This window comes from Hemibagrus wyckioides, linkage group LG11, assembly GCF_019097595.1.
Source record: "Hemibagrus wyckioides isolate EC202008001 linkage group LG11, SWU_Hwy_1.0, whole genome shotgun sequence".
Taxonomy (NCBI): Eukaryota; Metazoa; Chordata; class Actinopteri; order Siluriformes; family Bagridae; genus Hemibagrus; species Hemibagrus wyckioides.
Window position 1 is genome coordinate 33,760,603 of NC_080720.1, and position 17,412 is coordinate 33,778,014.

At 43.4% G+C, this 17,412-nt stretch overlaps 1 protein-coding gene across 4 annotated transcripts in view; it reads right to left on the reverse strand.

The window, feature by feature from the left end:
* Positions 1-5,314: 5,314 nt before the first annotated feature.
* The window catches only part of tnrc6c2 (trinucleotide repeat containing adaptor 6C2), a 33,908-nt gene continuing 21,810 nt past the window's right edge, over positions 5,315-17,412 (reverse strand). For all 4 annotated transcript variants that reach the window (XM_058404097.1, XM_058404096.1, XM_058404094.1 and 1 more), the window contains 8 exons: positions 16,696-16,939; positions 16,453-16,584; positions 15,932-16,114; positions 15,684-15,833; positions 15,383-15,592; positions 14,991-15,064; positions 14,761-14,900; positions 5,315-13,980 (listed from right to left, as the gene is read on the reverse strand). In XM_058404097.1, coding sequence (XP_058260080.1) covers positions 13,653-13,980; positions 14,761-14,900; positions 14,991-15,064; positions 15,383-15,592; positions 15,684-15,833; positions 15,932-16,114; positions 16,453-16,584; positions 16,696-16,939 — 1,461 coding nt within the window. In that variant the 3' untranslated portion in view covers positions 5,315-13,652. The remainder of the gene's footprint in view (positions 13,981-14,760; positions 14,901-14,990; positions 15,065-15,382; positions 15,593-15,683; positions 15,834-15,931; positions 16,115-16,452; positions 16,585-16,695; positions 16,940-17,412) is intronic.

The following is a 17,412-nucleotide window of genomic DNA, read 5'->3' on the forward strand; positions in this document are numbered from 1 at the left end:
CTGGAGGCAGGGTGCTGAGGAGGCCGAAGGAGATGACTATAGGGAGAACCTGAACCAAAAACGTGGTGAGGTTCATGGAGATGATTTTGAAGGCCCTCTTTTTGGCGGCGTTCATCTCGCCGTCATCCTTGTCGCTCGGGCCGGGACGCACCAGAGCTTTGAGGACTGAGAGGCAGCAGAAAGAGTCGAGGAAGAAGACGATGAAGTAGACAGCCCCAAAAGCGTCGTAAGGGACCGCGGGGAACATGGTGCCGGAGGCTGTGCCGATTCCCAGCGCGAAGAACCAGGCCGTGGACGCAAACCCGAGTCGGTAGCGCATGGGCTTGAACTTTATGAAGATCATGGGATGGATGACGGCCAGGTACTGCTCCAGACACAGCCAGCACTGGAACAGGTAGCGTCCGGCCATGCAGGTGCCGAGCCACAGACCCAGCAGAGCACCGACACACAGCCTCAAACTCACCACACACGGGCAGTACAGTGGAGCCACCAGGCAGTACAGGATCTCCACCAGGGTGAGGTTCACAGCAAAGATCACGTTCACATCCACACCTCTTCCTCCTCCTCCTCCTCCTCCTCCTCCTCCTCTGGACAGGAGCAGCTGCATGGCTCTGCACTGCAGAGGGAGACCCAGGAACAGGTTGAGAATCTGTGAGGTGATGACGATGGACACCGTGCTCACGCCCATCTCAGCTGGATCTCCGCTCGTCTCAGACGTGTTCATGGTCTTCAGCTGGAGAAAAAAAAACCAAGACAGACATTCACACGTTTAACACGTCAGACCTTGAAATGGTTAGCCATGGAGAACCCCCCCCCCACCCGATCCTTTCTAATCAAACCCAGAGGTAAATTAAAACATCTTGCAAATACTTCAAGTGCAAAGGATCATGGGAGATTATTTTACATTCTATTTACATTTATTTATTCAGCCTTTAATCCAAATACCATCAAAACCCACGGTTTAACAACAACAACAACAATTCTAATGTTTACAGTTTTCTGCACAGCTACAGCTACATGAAATTATTCTCATCTTTCCTCATTCGTTACTTTATTATTATTATTATTATTATTATTTTAGTGTTTAATCTTGGTTTTAATGTTTCAGAGTCTGAGGTCTGAGTTTGTAATAAATGGTTTATAAATATTTGGAGGGGGAGGGTTTGGAGTTTTGGTGTGAAGGACACACAAGGATCTGGATGAGGGATGAAGTCGTAGGATTAGGAAGTTTGAGTTTTTGGGTTGAGGTGAGATTTATTTCAGGATTTATTAAAAGTTAGGATTGAGATTTCTGTAATATTTCAGAGGTTCAGAGGTTCCAAGGTTTAGAGGTCCAGAGGTTCCGAGGTTTAGAGATCGAGAGGTTCCGAGGTTTAGAGGTCCAGAGGTTCCGAGGTTTAGAGGTCCAGAGGTTTAGAGGTCCAGAGGTTCCGAGGTTTAGAGGTCCAGAGGTTTAGAGGTCCAGAGGTTCCGAGGTTTAGAGGTCCAGAGGTTTAGAGGTCCAGAGGTTTAGAGGTCCAGAGATTCCGAGGTTTAGAGGTCCAGAGGTTCCGAGGTTTAGAGGTCCAGAGGTTCCGAGGTTTAGAGGCTGCTGTCAGGTTTATTGATGTTTATAGTGAAGAGTTTATTCAGGATTTAGTTCGTATGAGTTTAGATAAAAGTTTCAGGTTTAAGGTTTTGGATCAGTTTCAACTCTAGAGTTAATTCCATGAAACAGTTTTACAGTTAGAGTGAGGAAGGGTTTAGAGTTTTAGATTAGTTCAGGATCAGATGTTTCTGGGTTTCGCAGAGTTCGGTTTACAGTGTGTAGAATGTAAGTGTGTATTCGATGTTCAGTGTGTGTTGGTGTTGTGTGTTGAGTGTGTGTTGAGTGTGTGTTGGTGTTGAGTGTGTGTTGGTGTTGAGTGTGTGTTGAGTGTGTGTTGAGTGTGTGTTGGTGTTGAGTGTGTGTTGAGTGTGTGTTGGTGTTGAGTGTGTGTTGAGTGTGTGTTGAGTGTGTGTTGGTGTTGAGTGTGTGTTGAGTGTGTGTTGAGTGTGTGTTGGTGTTGAGTGTGTGTTGAGTGTGTGTTGAGTGTGTGTTGGTGTTGAGTGTGTGTTGAGTGTGTGTTGGTGTTGAGTGTGTGTTGAGTGTGTGTTGAGTGTGTGTTGGTGTTGAGTGTGTGTTGAGTGTGTGTTGAGTGTGTGTTGGTGTTGAGTGTGTGTTGAGTGTGTGTTGAGTGTGTGTTGGTGTTGAGTGTGTGTTGGTGTTGAGTGTGTGTTGAGTGTGTGTTGGTGTTGAGTGTGTGTTGAGTGTGTGTTGGTGTTGAGTGTGTGTTGAGTGTGTGTTGGTGTTGAGTGTGTGTTGGTGTTGAGTGTGTGTTGAGTGTGTGTTGGTGTTGAGTGTGTGTTGAGTGTGTGTTGGTGTTGAGTGTGTGTTGAGTGTGTGTTGAGTGTGTGTTGGTGTTGAGTGTGTGTTGAGTGTGTGTTGGTGTTGAGTGTGTGTTGAGTGTGTGTTGGTGTTGAGTGTGTGTTGAGTGTGTGTTGGTGTTGAGTGTGTGTTGGTGTTGAGTGTGTGTTGAGTGTGTGTTGGTGTTGAGTGTGTGTTGGTGTTGAGTGTGTGTTGAGTGTGTGTTGGTGTTGAGTGTGTGTTGAGTGTGTGTTGGTGTTGAGTGTGTGTTGAGTGTGTGTTGGTGTTGAGTGTGTGTTGAGTGTGTGTTGAGTGTGTTGGTGTTGAGTGTGTGTTGAGTGTGTGTTGGTGTTGAGTGTGTGTTGAGTGTGTGTTGGTGTTGAGTGTGTGTTGAGTGTGTGTTGGTGTTGAGTGTGTGTTGAGTATGTGTTGGTGTTGAGTGTGTGTTGAGTGTGTGTTGGTGTTGAGTGTGTGTTGGTGTTGAGTGTGTGTTGAGTGTGTGTTGGTGTTGAGTGTGTGTTGAGTGTGTGTTGGTGTTGAGTGTGTGTTGAGTGTGTGTTGAGTATGTGTTGGTGTTGAGTGTGTGTTGGTGTTGAGTGTGTGTTGAGTGTGTGTTGGTGTTGAGTGTGTGTTGGTGTTGAGTGTGTGTTGAGTGTGTGTTGGTGTTGAGTGTGTGTTGAGTGTGTGTTGGTGTTGAGTGTGTGTTGAGTATGTGTTGGTGTTGAGTGTGTGTTGAGTGTGTGTTGGTGTTGAGTGTGTGTTGGTGTTGAGTGTGTGTTGAGTGTGTGTTGGTGTTGAGTGTGTGTTGAGTGTGTGTTGGTGTTGAGTGTGTGTTGAGTGTGTGTTGGTGTTGAGTGTGTGTTGAGTGTGTGTTGGTGTTGAGTGTGTGTTGAGTGTGTGTTGAGTGTGTGTTGGTGTTGAGTGTGTGTTGGTGTTGAGTGTGTGTTGAGTGTGTGTTGGTGTTGAGTGTGTGTTGAGTGTGTGTTGGTGTTGAGTGTGTGTTGAGTATGTGTTGGTGTTGAGTGTGTGTTGAGTGTGTGTTGGTGTTGAGTGTGTGTTGGTGTTGAGTGTGTGTTGAGTGTGTGTTGGTGTTGAGTGTGTGTTGAGTGTGTGTTGGTGTTGAGTGTGTGTTGAGTGTGTGTTGGTGTTGAGTGTGTGTTGAGTGTGTGTTGAGTGTGTGTTGGTGTTGAGTGTGTGTTGAGTGTGTGTTGGTGTTTAATGAGTTTTAGGTGATCTGGTGAGATGTTCAGGATTCAGAGTGAAAGTTTTTGTAGTTAATATTAAAATAGTTCTGCAGAATTTTAGAATAGTTCTGTTTTTTAAAGAACAGAATAATGAAATGACCCAAGTTTAAAGATGAGTTAAACTTAATAACCTCTCACTGACCATCTCTAGGTTATTATCCTCACTGACCATCTCTAGGTTATTATCCTCACTGACCATCTCTAGGTTATTATCCTCACTGACCATCTCTAGGTTATTATCCTCACTGACCATCTCTAGGTTATTATCCTCACTGACCATCTCTAGGTTATTATCCTCACTGACCATCTCTAGGTTATTATCCTCACTGACCATCTCTAGGTTATTATCCTCACTGACCATCTCTAGGTCATTAAAACTAATGTCTTATTAGAAAATAATACATTTAATTAAGATTTCATTAAAATAAATAAAAACTGACCTGATGCTGTTCTTCCTGCTGAATCGTCTCTTCTCTGTCTCCCGTGTGTGTGTGTGTGTGTGTGTGTGTGTGTGTGTGTGATCTGTCATTACTGAGAGTCGTGTCACGTCTTTATCTAGTCGTATCATGTCTGAGGTCATATTTCATGTAAATCCGGAGCATCTGTAAGCGCATGGTCGTTACACGCAAATCTCATCAGGATTCTGCTCTGAACTGATCTGAGGTGGACTTCATTTAAAAGCTGAAGGTTGTGAAGGTGAAAGGTCACGTGTAGCATGAGGTCATCTGAAGCTCTGTAACTATCCCTAACTATAAACAGATATAAACTGTGTGTGTGTGTGATGTAATCTAGCTGTGCAGAGATGCACTACACAACATCGACACAACATCTAAACATCTGCACAACATCTGCACATCTACACAACATCTGCACATCTACACAACATCTAAACATCTACACATCTACACAACATCTAAACATCTACACATCTGCACAACATCTAAACATCTGCACATCTACACAACATCTAAACATCTACACAACATCTAAACATCTACACATCATCTGCACAACATCTGCACATCTACACAACATCTGCACAACTACACAACCCTCAGCTTTCATTCAAACATTTACATCATTTTAATTAGGTTTGGAGCAGAATCTCATTCAACATCCTTATTAGATAGATAGATAGATAGATAGATAGATAGATAGATAGATAGATAGATAGATAGATAGATAGATAGATAGATCTGGAGTTAATTCTGTACTTTCCAGATTTTACGACAGAATTAGATTTTTATTTTTTCACGAATCTGGAGCTGAGCTTTAACACTTTATGGAGGTTTTTTTTTTTTTTAAGTTTTACAAAAATTCTTGAAGCTTCAAAAATCACAGATCTGATAACTCTGAACTCTGGGCTCCAGAAACTCCGGGATTTTTAACTTTTATACTTTTACAAAAAACAAACAAAAAAACCTGAATAAACCCTGACAGATGTTGAGAGGAGAGGATGATGATTTGCATCTGTTTACTGAAAGCAGAGTAACCATGATGAACAGAGCAGAGGAGGAGGATTTACATGAAAGATGATATGAGAAGATGAAGACGGGACACAGGAGATGTGTGTGTGTGTGTGTGTCCATGTGAGTCTGTGTATCTCTGTTTTTGTGAGTGTGTGTGTGTCTCTGGGTGAGTGTGTGTGTGTGTAAAAAATGAAATAAAAACACTCAGACACAGGTCAGAGGATGAGGCCGAATGGTCAGGTTTTATTCATTCAGAGGAAATGCTCCTGGACAGTTGTTGTTGTTTTTTTTGTTTTTTTTCTCGCTGCAGTTTCTGAACATTGACATTCTCCAGGAGAAGGAGTTTTCCGAATCCCGGTTCAGCCGGGATTAAAACATTTCTACAGAAAAGACAGCAAAGTAAATGCAGGTGTGGGAGAGACCACACCTCCTGAAGGTCTCAGACTCTTCCAGGAAAGTCCACAGTGCTTAGATTCATCAGTGAGGAAAAAAAAAAAACATCTACAAATACAGAGAGAAGAACTTCTACACATCTAAACTCATTACAGTGAAAGGATCCCCCCCCATCCCCCCGAACGGCAGAGCTGGACTTTATTCCCCTCCAGTTTGTGCATAGATTCACAATCCTTCCCTCCTGGACCCGCCTTCGCCTCCCACTCGCTTCGTCCACAAACACCACAGCTTCTGGATTTCTACCTTCTACTGAAACCATGACTCCAGAATCTCCAGCTTTCACCACCCAAAGCTGCTGGAAACACAGGACTCAAAACCTCAGTGCTGGAAACCTAGGTTCTAATCCTCCAGACTTCCCAAAATCAAAGCTCTAGAAGTCTCTAAAGCTCCAGGAATTCCAGACTTCTTAAACCTGCGCTCCTAAAACCTTCGGAAACTACAACAGAGATTTCACACTCTTAAAATTTTCCAGAAAATCTTCAACTCTAGAAACTCCAGGATTTATCAGATTAAAACGCTAAAATCTACAAAATGAGAATCTCTGGAAAAAAAAAAAAACTTCATTTTTTCCGATTTTTCCCAACTACAGAGTCTGGAATCTCTAGGATTTTCAAAAGCCTGGAAAATCCACAGTCCCATACTCCGAGGTGTAATATTTTACTTTTGATGAAAACTAAACACCTCGAATTTTGAAGACGTTTCTAGTTTTACAAAAATTCCCAAATTTTCTAAAAATTCTGGCTAATCTCTCTCGGTCTTTTCCAGAAGTCTAGAAATAAAATTTTTTTTTTAAAAAAACTGTGTAAGGCTGTTGAATTTCACAGGAAATACAGGAGGTTTTAGACGCCCCCCAAAACTCCTCCCCCTCTACACTGACCGAGTTCGGAATAATTCGGAGTTTTCCCTTAAACTAGAAAGCTGGAATTTTCTTTACTTTGTTCCAGACATCTGAAGATTCAAAGTTTCACAAAAATCACAGTTCTAGAAATTCACCTGAAACTGGAAACTCTGGAGCTTTGATCTGAAAATTCCAGACAGCGATCAGGAGGCGAAGGAAGCGTCTCTTTCCGCAGGACCGTGTTTAAAAAAAAATAAAATAAAAATCTATCTTAAAATCCACGGCTCCTTTAACCACCTTCACACGTACAACTACATCTGAACATAAAGCGATGCGTCCTTATAAAATATTCCTGTAAAGCCTCCAACCTCCAGAGAGAAGAAGGAGGAAAATAATAAACTCATACATCACTAATATTTGGTAAATGTTTTTTTTTTCTGCTACGGATTAAAACGCCGATATTTTTTTTTCCGGAATCCAGATCCTTCAGTGCTTAGAGCCGGATTTCTCCCAAATATCTCTTTAAAATTCTCACCAGACCATTAAACATTAGAAAAATGAAACATCTGGAAATCTGGAACTCTCGTCTTCCTGAGAAAAGTAGCCAGGTCCATTTAATAATCCAGCAAACAAACAAACAAACAAACAAACAAAAACAAATCGCTGCTTTCACAGAACTGAGAATCGTCACAGCCGCATAAAGGCAGAGAATAAACCACGAGCACGAGGAGAAAAAAATAAAAATCAAAAACAAAAAGAATTCAGAAAATATCTTACGTCTGTTTAAAAAAAGTCGTTCTCTTTAGATGGAAGAGGAAATTATTATTATTATTTTTTAGTAAATTTACTTTTCAAAACCAAAAAAAAAAAACCTCACGGAAAACGCTTGCTGTAAACGTCACAAAAAAAAACAAAAAACAATGGAAAATGGAAAATTGTACAAACTACAAAAAAAAAAATAAAAAAGACAAAAATGAACAGTAGGCACCTCGAAAATGAGTCACTCTGATATATAGATATATATATATTTTTAATGCGTGAATAAAAACGCTCTTTTAGCAAATTACAAACCACGGACCGGACGACGGCTTCCCCGACACCACAGCCGGAAAGAGTCTGTTGGGTTTTTTTGTTCTTTTCTCTCCTACATTTTTTTTAATCATTTTTTTGTCCTTTTTTGTTTGTTTTTTGTATTTTTTTCTTTCCATTTTTAATCATTAAAACTCAACGGTGCAAAACTCCTGCTAATAATGACCGGCATGATAAACCTCAACTCTTACACATTTTACAGAGAAAAAAAAGAGACAATTAAGTCCTTGAGTAAACATTAACACGTGAATCGTCTTCTCTCATCCTTCCTTTCTTTCTTTTTTTAGCAGAGTGAGTAAAGAGAAAACAGTGCAAGGCTGGATTACATTAATAATAATAATAATAATAATAATAATAATGTTTTGAAGAAATAAACAGTACAACACACACACACACACACATCCAGAAATGAAAATAAAAATAAAGATATAGATCTTTAAGTGATTAATGCATTTTTAAAATTGATTAACATCAAAAAGACAAAAACAAAACAAAACAAAAAAAAAACAAAGCAATGGTTCACATTATGTTATTGGCAATCTCTGGTTCAAGTATTTTGATTTGTTTTGATATGTTTAATATATAAAATTTTTTTAATTATTTTTTTTTCTGAAAATGTCAAAGCATTAAACAAAACAAACAAACAAACAAAAACACTGTAATGGGATTTGGACATGATTCAACACAATACAATACGATTCAAAAACGAGTCTTGTAGTGATGGGTGATTCGTTACAAATGATTCATTCCTTCTGAACAACTCCTTTAAGTGATTCACAAACATAACGAATCGAATCTCTTAAAAAAAGAAAAAAAAAAGACAGAAAAAACACATTCTTTCCCACACTAAAAGGAGAATCGTCTCTCGTCCGAAAGCGTCTCAAAATTTCTGATTTTCGGCACACGGAGGAATCGGAACTCGATTCACTTAAACAGGTAGTTTAAAGGAACTGAATCGGTAAAGTGAGTCGAAATGCCCATCGTTATCGTCTCAGAGAGTAAAAGCAACATGTGCAAAATATTTTGTGGTGATTTTTTTTTTTATCAAGTATTTATGAAATCCTGTTTCATTTGGGGAGTGTGAGGATTAGATGATTTGTTTATTTGGGTATTGCTCAATTGGGCTGGCGTTGGTCTTCGAAGGGGAAAGATTGGGGTTAAACGTTTTGGTTTAACGGAAACGAGCGAGCGGAGTGAGAGAAGCTGTAGTTTGTTTCATGCTGGTGTCATCAGGAAGCTTCCTGGGCTCCAGAGAGACGAGAAGAAGTGCACACTTTAACATAGTCCACTTGTGGTATTGAGATTGGAACAAGGCAGTTTCACACTCGGGCCACGCCCAGATTCTCACTGGAACCGAGCTCGAAAACCGAAAAGACGAGGGGTAAAGACGCGTCTCTGTACCCGTTCGCACACGTCTTCCCTCAGAGACGGAGGGAACGGAGTGCTGATAAAGAGGGCGGGGCATAAACAACACGCCCGACATCACAACGTCTTTGTACAGAAGAAGGCACTGCTGCACACAGTCGACGTTTAACGGCGGGGAAAACGCCAGCGAGATGATTAGCACGATCTCAACACACCGGTCATGTAGATTCTAGATTTATTAATTTACTATTTATTTATTCTGTTTATTTTTTTGGTATGTAAAATAAAAGTAGCAGGATGTGAAGCAGAGCCTGTGCAGCTTTAGAGGAATCAGCTGCTGCCCACAAAGACGCCGTCACCACACCACCGCACCGCCAAACCACCACACCACCGCACCACCGCACCGCCAAACCACCGCACCACTGCACCACCAAACCGCCGCACCACCAAACCACCGCACCGCCAAACCACCGCACCGCCAAACCGCCGCACCACCAAACCACCGCACCGCCAAACCACCACACCACCGGGGGAACGCTCCAGATTTGACTATTTCCACATTCTTTACTAATTTCTTCAGTTCTCCTCGAAGCGCCGATCAGCCGAGGACGCATCTGGCGTTTTTCGTCTCGTTTTCGAATTCTATTATTTTCCTTCAACCTAAAGCCACATTTTCATCGGATGCTTACAAACAACATCGATAAAGAACATTAATATATCTGGAAGACAAAAATCATATAGAATGAAAATTAACACTTGAGAACTGCATTAAACTCTGAGGTGTTTATCGTTTTGGCCTTGTAAACACTCGAGTGGAGAGAGAGAGAGAGAGAGAGAGAGAGAAGGGACAGCACTTTCTCACTGACCAGAAGATCCAGAGCTCCACCATCCAGAGGCGAGAGAACCTGACCTTTATGCAGCGAGGGGGTTCTGTATTAATTCCTTCATCGCTTAGATTTTATTTAACGTTTACGTTAATTCACCGATTTTGACGTTTGTAGAAACGTGTGCTTTTAAATTCTACACTTCTTTAATAAAAGGCTTTTTTTCTTTAACACTGTGAAAGAACCGCAGCAGAACCGCAGACCAGCCAAACAACCCGTTTTTTTTTACCTTTTTTTTTTTTTTTTTTTTTTTTTTACTAAAATGTTAAAGTGCTGATTGTGTCTCGTTGTGGTCAGTAACGAACATTTCTTTATTGCGAATAAGAAACGAGTAAAATGGCGCAGGATTACGATTTCGTATAAACATCACTTCCTGCTTTCAGCTAGCGTTCGGTCGTCTGGCGGAGGGAGGCGGAGCCTAAATCTGACAGACAGCTGCTAGAATCACACAACCGTACAAAACGAAGCAGGTTGAAGTTAAAACGCCTAGAATCAGAAAATCCGAGTGAGAAAGGAAGGTTGAGGAATTTCTCTCATTTTTGCATAGCAACAGCGCGACCTGCTAACAGCTAAAACTCCGCCGATCTCCTGCTGGAGGATTTTCTCTTGCAGTAAACAGGAGCCATTATTAAACGCTCACTCTTCCTCCTCATCATCATCATCTCTAATGATTTCCTTCCTAACGCAGACAGGAGGGAAGAGGAAATTAGTTTTCCTCACTAAAGGAAAAAAAGGTTTCACTGAATAATTCTGAAGTCATAAATCCGTGTATAGAAATGACAAAGACGTAGTAATTAGAGTCAGAAATGATCAGGAGGAAACGGATCTGAGGGAGAAACGATTCAGTTTTTTTAATCTCGGTCTAAGAGGAGAGTGGACTCTGGATCTCGGGGACGAGGCACTTGGCACATAATCGTGTGACATTTGTTTTATTTCATTATTTTAAAATAATATCGTGTAAACGTCCACGTGTTCATTAAACGTGAAGCAACAGTGTGTGTGTGTGTGTCAGACTCGCCACTCGGCTCCTGGGCGGAGACGTAAGCTATGTGAACGCCGCGGCGTCTCGGCTGATCCCTCAGGAAGTGGACGCTTCGGAATTTTCTTTTTTTTTCCTGAACCGTAATCTCCGTAACATCAAACTGTTTTTGTTTCACCTTCGGCCTCGTTAATTATACATTTGTCAGAATTACGTGTCGTTCGTGTCCCTGAACGCGTGCCGGAGTGAGGCGTAGCTCCACCCCCAGAACATCGCTTCCGATGATCCGACAGCATTCTGAGAGAAACAGTCGTGTGCACGTGACCTCTGACCTCTGGCACTTAAAATAAAAACATTACGCTGAAGGCTAAAGGCCCCGCCCACCACCTCGCCCATGTGTCTGCGTTTTCTTATTTTGCATAGTAACAAAATAATGTGCTGGCTCGAGAGTAAGTTAGCGGCTAAAATTGTTTCGTTTTTTTTTTCCCAACAAAAATAAAAAAGAAAGAAAACGGAGAAATGATTCCGTTCCGGAACGCTGAGGAATTCTCGGAGCAGGTGGTTCAAGTAACATCTGCTATTATTATTAACTCTCGCTTATCATTTAGTCGCTAAAGGGGAGGAGAAAACCGGACAGGCTGCAAACAGGGAGGAAGAGGAGGAGGACGTTTAGCAGCTGTGAGAATGGACACACTCGCGCACACACAATTATAAACACTGCTTTAAGGAACGCGGATCGACATTTCTCACACACACACACACACACACACAGACACACAGACACACACACAGACACACACACAAAAACATTAGATGATCTTTCACATCAAATCAAAAACAATCATTATTCAAATTGCTCCTTGTTTCCGTTCCACAGGACAGGAAGTGTTTGTGCATATGAACACTGACCGGCTCCAGAAATGTGCAGTACGAGGGAAAAAAAACAAAAACAAAATAAACTCCAACATTATTTCGCTGTTGTTGTTGTTGTTGTTGTGGGCGTGTCCTCTTCTGGGTTTCCTGCTGCAGAGGCGAGCGAGGTGTGGATTTGGCTTTGATTAGTCGTAGCGACAGAGAAACCTCGCGCTCTGTCCAAATCGTTCCCTATCCACTACGTAGTGCACTGTTTTGCATGCGCACTCAGGAATCCCACAATGCACTGCAACACGCGAGGCTTCGAGTGCCGGACACAGCGTTACAGAATACCCAGGACGCACCGGGGCGTGTGTAGGGAATAGGGAGTAGGGCAGCGCTCTGCTCGAGCTTCTGAGGAAACGGAGGACGCCGAGGCATCACGTGACATTCCGTCTGTCGTTGTGTATCATTGCGACGTTGCTGCGTTCCATAGTCGTGACATCACAAGGCGTTCCGCGTTGCACCGGCGCAGGGTTTCGTCACTGTGACGCCGCTGTTCCCAGTTACACCGCCAGGTGACGCTAATGTCCGGCGTTATGACGCTGCAGCATTCCGACACAGTGACACACCAGCATTCCGACATCACATAAGATCCTGACGTAGTATTCCGACACAGAGGTTCAATAGCGCGATGTCACAATGTTCATCAAACAGGACATCCACACTTTAACTGTGACATCACTCGACACAGCACGCTGTTGCACCGCTGCATTCCAAGCCACTTCTCAGTCAGTAACTGGTCCGGATAATAATAATAATAATCCCTGTTTTTTTTCCGGCGTCTTTTCCCGGATGCAGCGAAGGCCATAAAGAAGTTTGGAATAACGATGACATTCATTTCGATTGAATCCAGAAAGACGGAGGTGAAAAAAACGCTGAGTGTAGAAACGTACTGTGAGTTTCAGTCTGATTGTAGATTCAGTCTTTTTAAAGTCGCTTCAAAGTCGGCAAAAAAAACGGAATTTTAAAATAGTCTTTGCTTTGTTTATTTCTTTGTTTTTTTTCTCTTTACCTAATCCCTCCATCTGTCCATAAGTGCTTATCATCTCAGTTCATATATTATATTAAACCCTCCCAAAAGACATTAGACTTTTTTTTACTGCATTAGGAGAAGATTGGTAGTTTTGGTGTTGTGCCTGAAAGCCGAGTTTTTTCCCGCCGCGATCTGGGATCTCTCCGTTACGGAGAGAAAGTGTGCGTGGATTTAGGACACAGCCGCTGAGCAGAAACCCGGCAAGTCAGTAAGTCTCTGTAGAACAGATCTGAGGAACAAGAAGATCTTCAGCGAGGACGGAAGAGGAAGCAGATGATGATGATGATGATGATGATGATGAAGACAGATATATTGCACAGCGCATCACACGGACACATAGTTTCTTCTTCCTCGGATCCTCGGGGAAAAATAACAAACATCCGACATTCAGCACTGAAATCCGTTCAGGACAGAAACATGAGGATCCCAGGGAGAAGATTTCAGACGGAGGTTCGTGATGAACAAACACTCGGTCCACTTCCTGTTCACACACACCTTTTTTTTTTCTTTTTTTTTCTTTTTTAAAAACAGTACAAGGGTCAATGTACCTTTTTTGTGTAAAATTCAGAGGGAACGTCTGATTGGCCTTCCCGTCTCCCTCGTCCAAATCGTTGGCTCAGAAACAAAAGTTATAAAATGTTCTTTAGGTTCTTTTTAAAAAAAAAAAAAAAAGTTAAAAATGAGACACTTAAGGCTGATAAGTTCAGAAAGAAATCACAGAGAAGGTAAAGAGGTTAGAGCAGGAGCAGTGAGGAGACACGGCTGTGAGCTGGGGGTTTGTACATCGTGATTTAACATGGCCGCCTCGCCTCTTCATCTTCTTTTTCTTCAAAAAAAAAAAAGTCTTTCCTTTCAGTTCTCTCTTCCTTCCTTTGTTTCCAGTTTGAAAATCTACTTCTAATATTTTATTTCTACTTCTAAATGTAAAAAAAAAGAAAAACATCCAGGGAAAGTGATTATCCTTAAACTCATTAGTTGTTGTTGTTGTTGTGTGGTTCTACATGTTCTCTCCATTCAGCAGGTCTCCAGGGAGCAGTGTGTTGACCGGAACTGGACTTCCCATCACTCGACTCTCCTCCCCGTTGATCGGCCCCCATAAACTGGAGTACGGCTGCTGGACTCCGCCCCACAGCAGCTCCACCCCGGCCCCATTAGCTCCGCCCCCCGGGTTACTGCTCCCCTTAGTGGTTGATGTGCCCCATTGCCCCAGGGTGGGGTGGGTGGAGCTTCCAGAGGGTGGGAAAGACTGAGCCTGAGAGAAAAAACGTGTCACTTCCTCCTCTCCGGCAAACTCTGCCAAAATGGTGGTGTTACCCAGAACGCACCTGGGCAAAGACAGGGGGAGGGGGAAAGATAATTAGACAGAGAGACAAAAAAGACAAGCAGAGAAATGCACAGGCAGACAGACAGGTAAATATTCAGATAGACAGACAGACAGGTAAATATACAGATAGACAGATGGGACAGACAGACAGACAGACATTCACAGAGATAGAACCTTAAATGAAATTCTGTAAAAAAAAAAAAAGTGTGTGTGTGTGTGTGTGTATGTATATATATATATGTGCAAGTGTGTGTGTGTCTGTGTACGTACGTGTGTGTAGGTGTACGTGTATGTTTGTCTGTGTGTGTGTGTGTGTGTGTCTGTGTGTGTGTCTGTGTACGTACGTGTGTGTAGGTGTACGTGTATGTTTGTCTGTGTGTGTGCGTGTGTGTGTGTCTGTGTACGTACGTGTGTGTAGGTGTACGTGTATGTTTGTCTGTGTGTGTGTGTGTGTGTCTGTGTACGTACGTGTGTGTAGGTGTACGTGTATGTTTGTCTGTGTGTGTGCGTGTGTGTGTGTGTCTGTGTGTGTGTCTGTGTACGTACGTGTGTGTAGGTGTACGTGTATGTTTGTCTGTGTGTGCGTGTGTGTGTGTGTCTGTGTGTGTGTCTGTGTACGTACGTGTGTGTAGGTGTACGTGTATGTTTGTCTGTGTGTGTGCGTGTGTGTGTGTCTGTGTGTGTGTCTGTGTACATACGTGTGTGTAGGTGTACGTGTATGTTTGTCTGTGTGTGTGCGTGTGTGTGTGTGTTTGTGTACATGTGTGTGCATGTGTCTCACATGTGCAGGGATTTCTGAGCTTTAGCTGCTTCCTCTTTGGAGCTGTAGCGCACCAGCGCATTCCCCTGCGGCAGACTGAGGTGGAACGTAATGAGAGGACCGTGCTGCATACACAGAGTCCTCAGAGTGGAACCATCGATCTGTCACACACACACACACACACACCCCTTTACACGTGAAGGGTTGTGTTCCAAATCAGCTACAAGCTGAAAGTGAAGAAGTGCACTAACCTGAGGAGTGAGGTTACGCAACACAAGCCAGCTACTGGTCCTGCTGGAGCTCTCAGAGTTCCACCCAGTGCTCTCTGGGGGACAGAGAGAGAGAGAGAGAGAGAGAGAGAGAGAGGTGTTTACAATCACAAGGTCAGCAAGAGAAAGTACGGAAAAGAAAGAAAAGGGATAACAGAAAAAAGGAAAGGACAGAAAACAGAAATAAGAGGGAGAAAGGGAGAAAAGAAATGATAAAAGGCAGATAGGAAGAGAGGAAAGGAAAGGAAGAGAGTAAGGAGAGTGAGGCAGGGAGGAGATGAGATGACACAGGAAACAAAAAAAAGGGAGAAAATGCAAGGTAAGGAAGGGAAAGAAGAGAAGAAGTGAAGGAAAGAGTGGAAGAGTGTATAAACCTGAGGTGTAGTCTCTGCTCCAGCTGTTGCTCAGTGGTCCAGGTGTCCAGTTGTTGTTGTGTTTGTTATTAGTGAGGCCAGGTGGGGGGCGGGGCACCGTCCCAGAGCTCCGCCCACCCACAGGAATCTTCCACATCTCATTAGACAGCGAGGCCTGAGTGTGTGAGACAGAACCTGTAGACCAGGTGGACTTCATGTCTAACAGTTTACCTGCAAAACACAGAGATGAAGAGTCAGACTACACATCTTACACAAACACACACACACACAAACACACACACACACACTAACACGCACACACCTCCATTCCTGTCCCGGAGCAGGTAGCGGTTAACGTCCTGAATGTTGGTGTTGATGGTGGGACAGCCAGAAACACTTCCTGGGGTCACATTGGGGTCAGACTCGGGGTCAATATTTTGCAGACCTTTCCAGGGAACTCCAGGACAAAACTCTGAGAAGATAAAAACAGATTCAGACAGTGACGGGTGCTGGACACTAAAATACACTCAGGATTAAATCTCAGTGTGATTATCAGAGCAGCTCTGTTACCTGGAGGCCAGTTGACATTCGTCCCGTTAGCCATTTTGTCATTAGTGTTTTTGCCCGGTGGCCAGCTCTCTGGTGCCCCCATGGGGCTGCTGGGAGATTGGCAGCTGGACATCAGGTTATAAGCACTGAAAGAGTCCTCCATCACGGGTTTAATGTTGGCAGCATGGCTCGAGGATGGAGCACCTGAGAGAGATAAACACCAGCACTTAAAAAACAAAACAAATAAACCCACAGATATATGAAAAGGAAAAAAGGAGGGATTAATCCTGCATGAGCTCACTTCCTTTTTCTGTTAGAATGTATTAACTAATTAATCAAGTTATTTATTTATTAATTCATTGACATTAATTAGTTAGTTTATTAACTACTTATGTATCTGATAATTGATCATCTTTAGATTATTTAAATACAGATATTTATTACATTATTATTCATTCAGTTATTGATCAGTTGATGGATTTGTTTGATTGATATTTTGGGATAAACCTCCTGAATGGTGTAAACTCAGTGAGATGTCTTACTGGGGCTGGTGGTGGTGCTGATGGAGTCGATGGAGCTGGTGTGAGTCCACTGGGATAAGCGAGACTGAGGCTGGGGCTGAGTGTCCTTCAGAGTGTCCATGCAGCCCACGCCCACACCCCCGTTCAGTCCAGCTGCACACACAGGGACAGAAACAACACACACACATTTCAGCTTTACCTCCAGAAAACATCCTCTGAAGTGTCTACAGATACACATGCTGGGGACAGAGGCGTGTTTCTTACACAGAGGATACTGGCTGAAGGAGCTGGGAGACGTGTGTGGCTCTTTGCTGTGGAGGTCTGACATGGACAGGCCTGTGGAAGCCTGGGAGTTTCCCGGGAAGGTGTCCAGGTTTGGCTTGCCGAGGCTGGGGTAAGAGTGAGAAGACGAGGCCTGGTGCTGCTGCTGCTTCATCAACAAGGCCTGAGCTAACTGCCTCTGGTGCTGCTGAATCTGCTGCTGCATGTTTGAGATTGTACGTGCAACCTGACCGAGGGAGGGGGAGAGAGAGAGAGAGAGACGGGGGGGGGGGGGGCAGAGAGAGTGAGCGAGAGACAGACAGAGAGAGTCAGACAGAGGGACAGAGACAGAGAGGGAGAGAGACAGGGAGAGAAAGAGAGACGGGGGCAGGGGGGTTTGAGAGAGTGAGACAGAGATAGAGAGAAAGAGAGATGGCGCGGGGGGTTTGAGAGAGTGAGACAGAGAGAGAGCGAGACAGGGGGGCGGGGGCGGCGCGTTTGAGAGAGTGAGACAGAGACAGAGAGAAAGAGAGATGGGGCGGGGGGGTTGAGAGAGTGAGACAGAGAGGGAGAGAGACAGAGAGAGAAAGAGAGATGGGGGGTTTGAGAGAGTGAGACAGAAACAGAGAGAGACAGAGAGAGAGAGCAGGTTAGAGAGCAGCACTTTTACTGCTGTATATGAATGTTGGGATAGAGTAAAATTGGAATAAAATGTAAGGA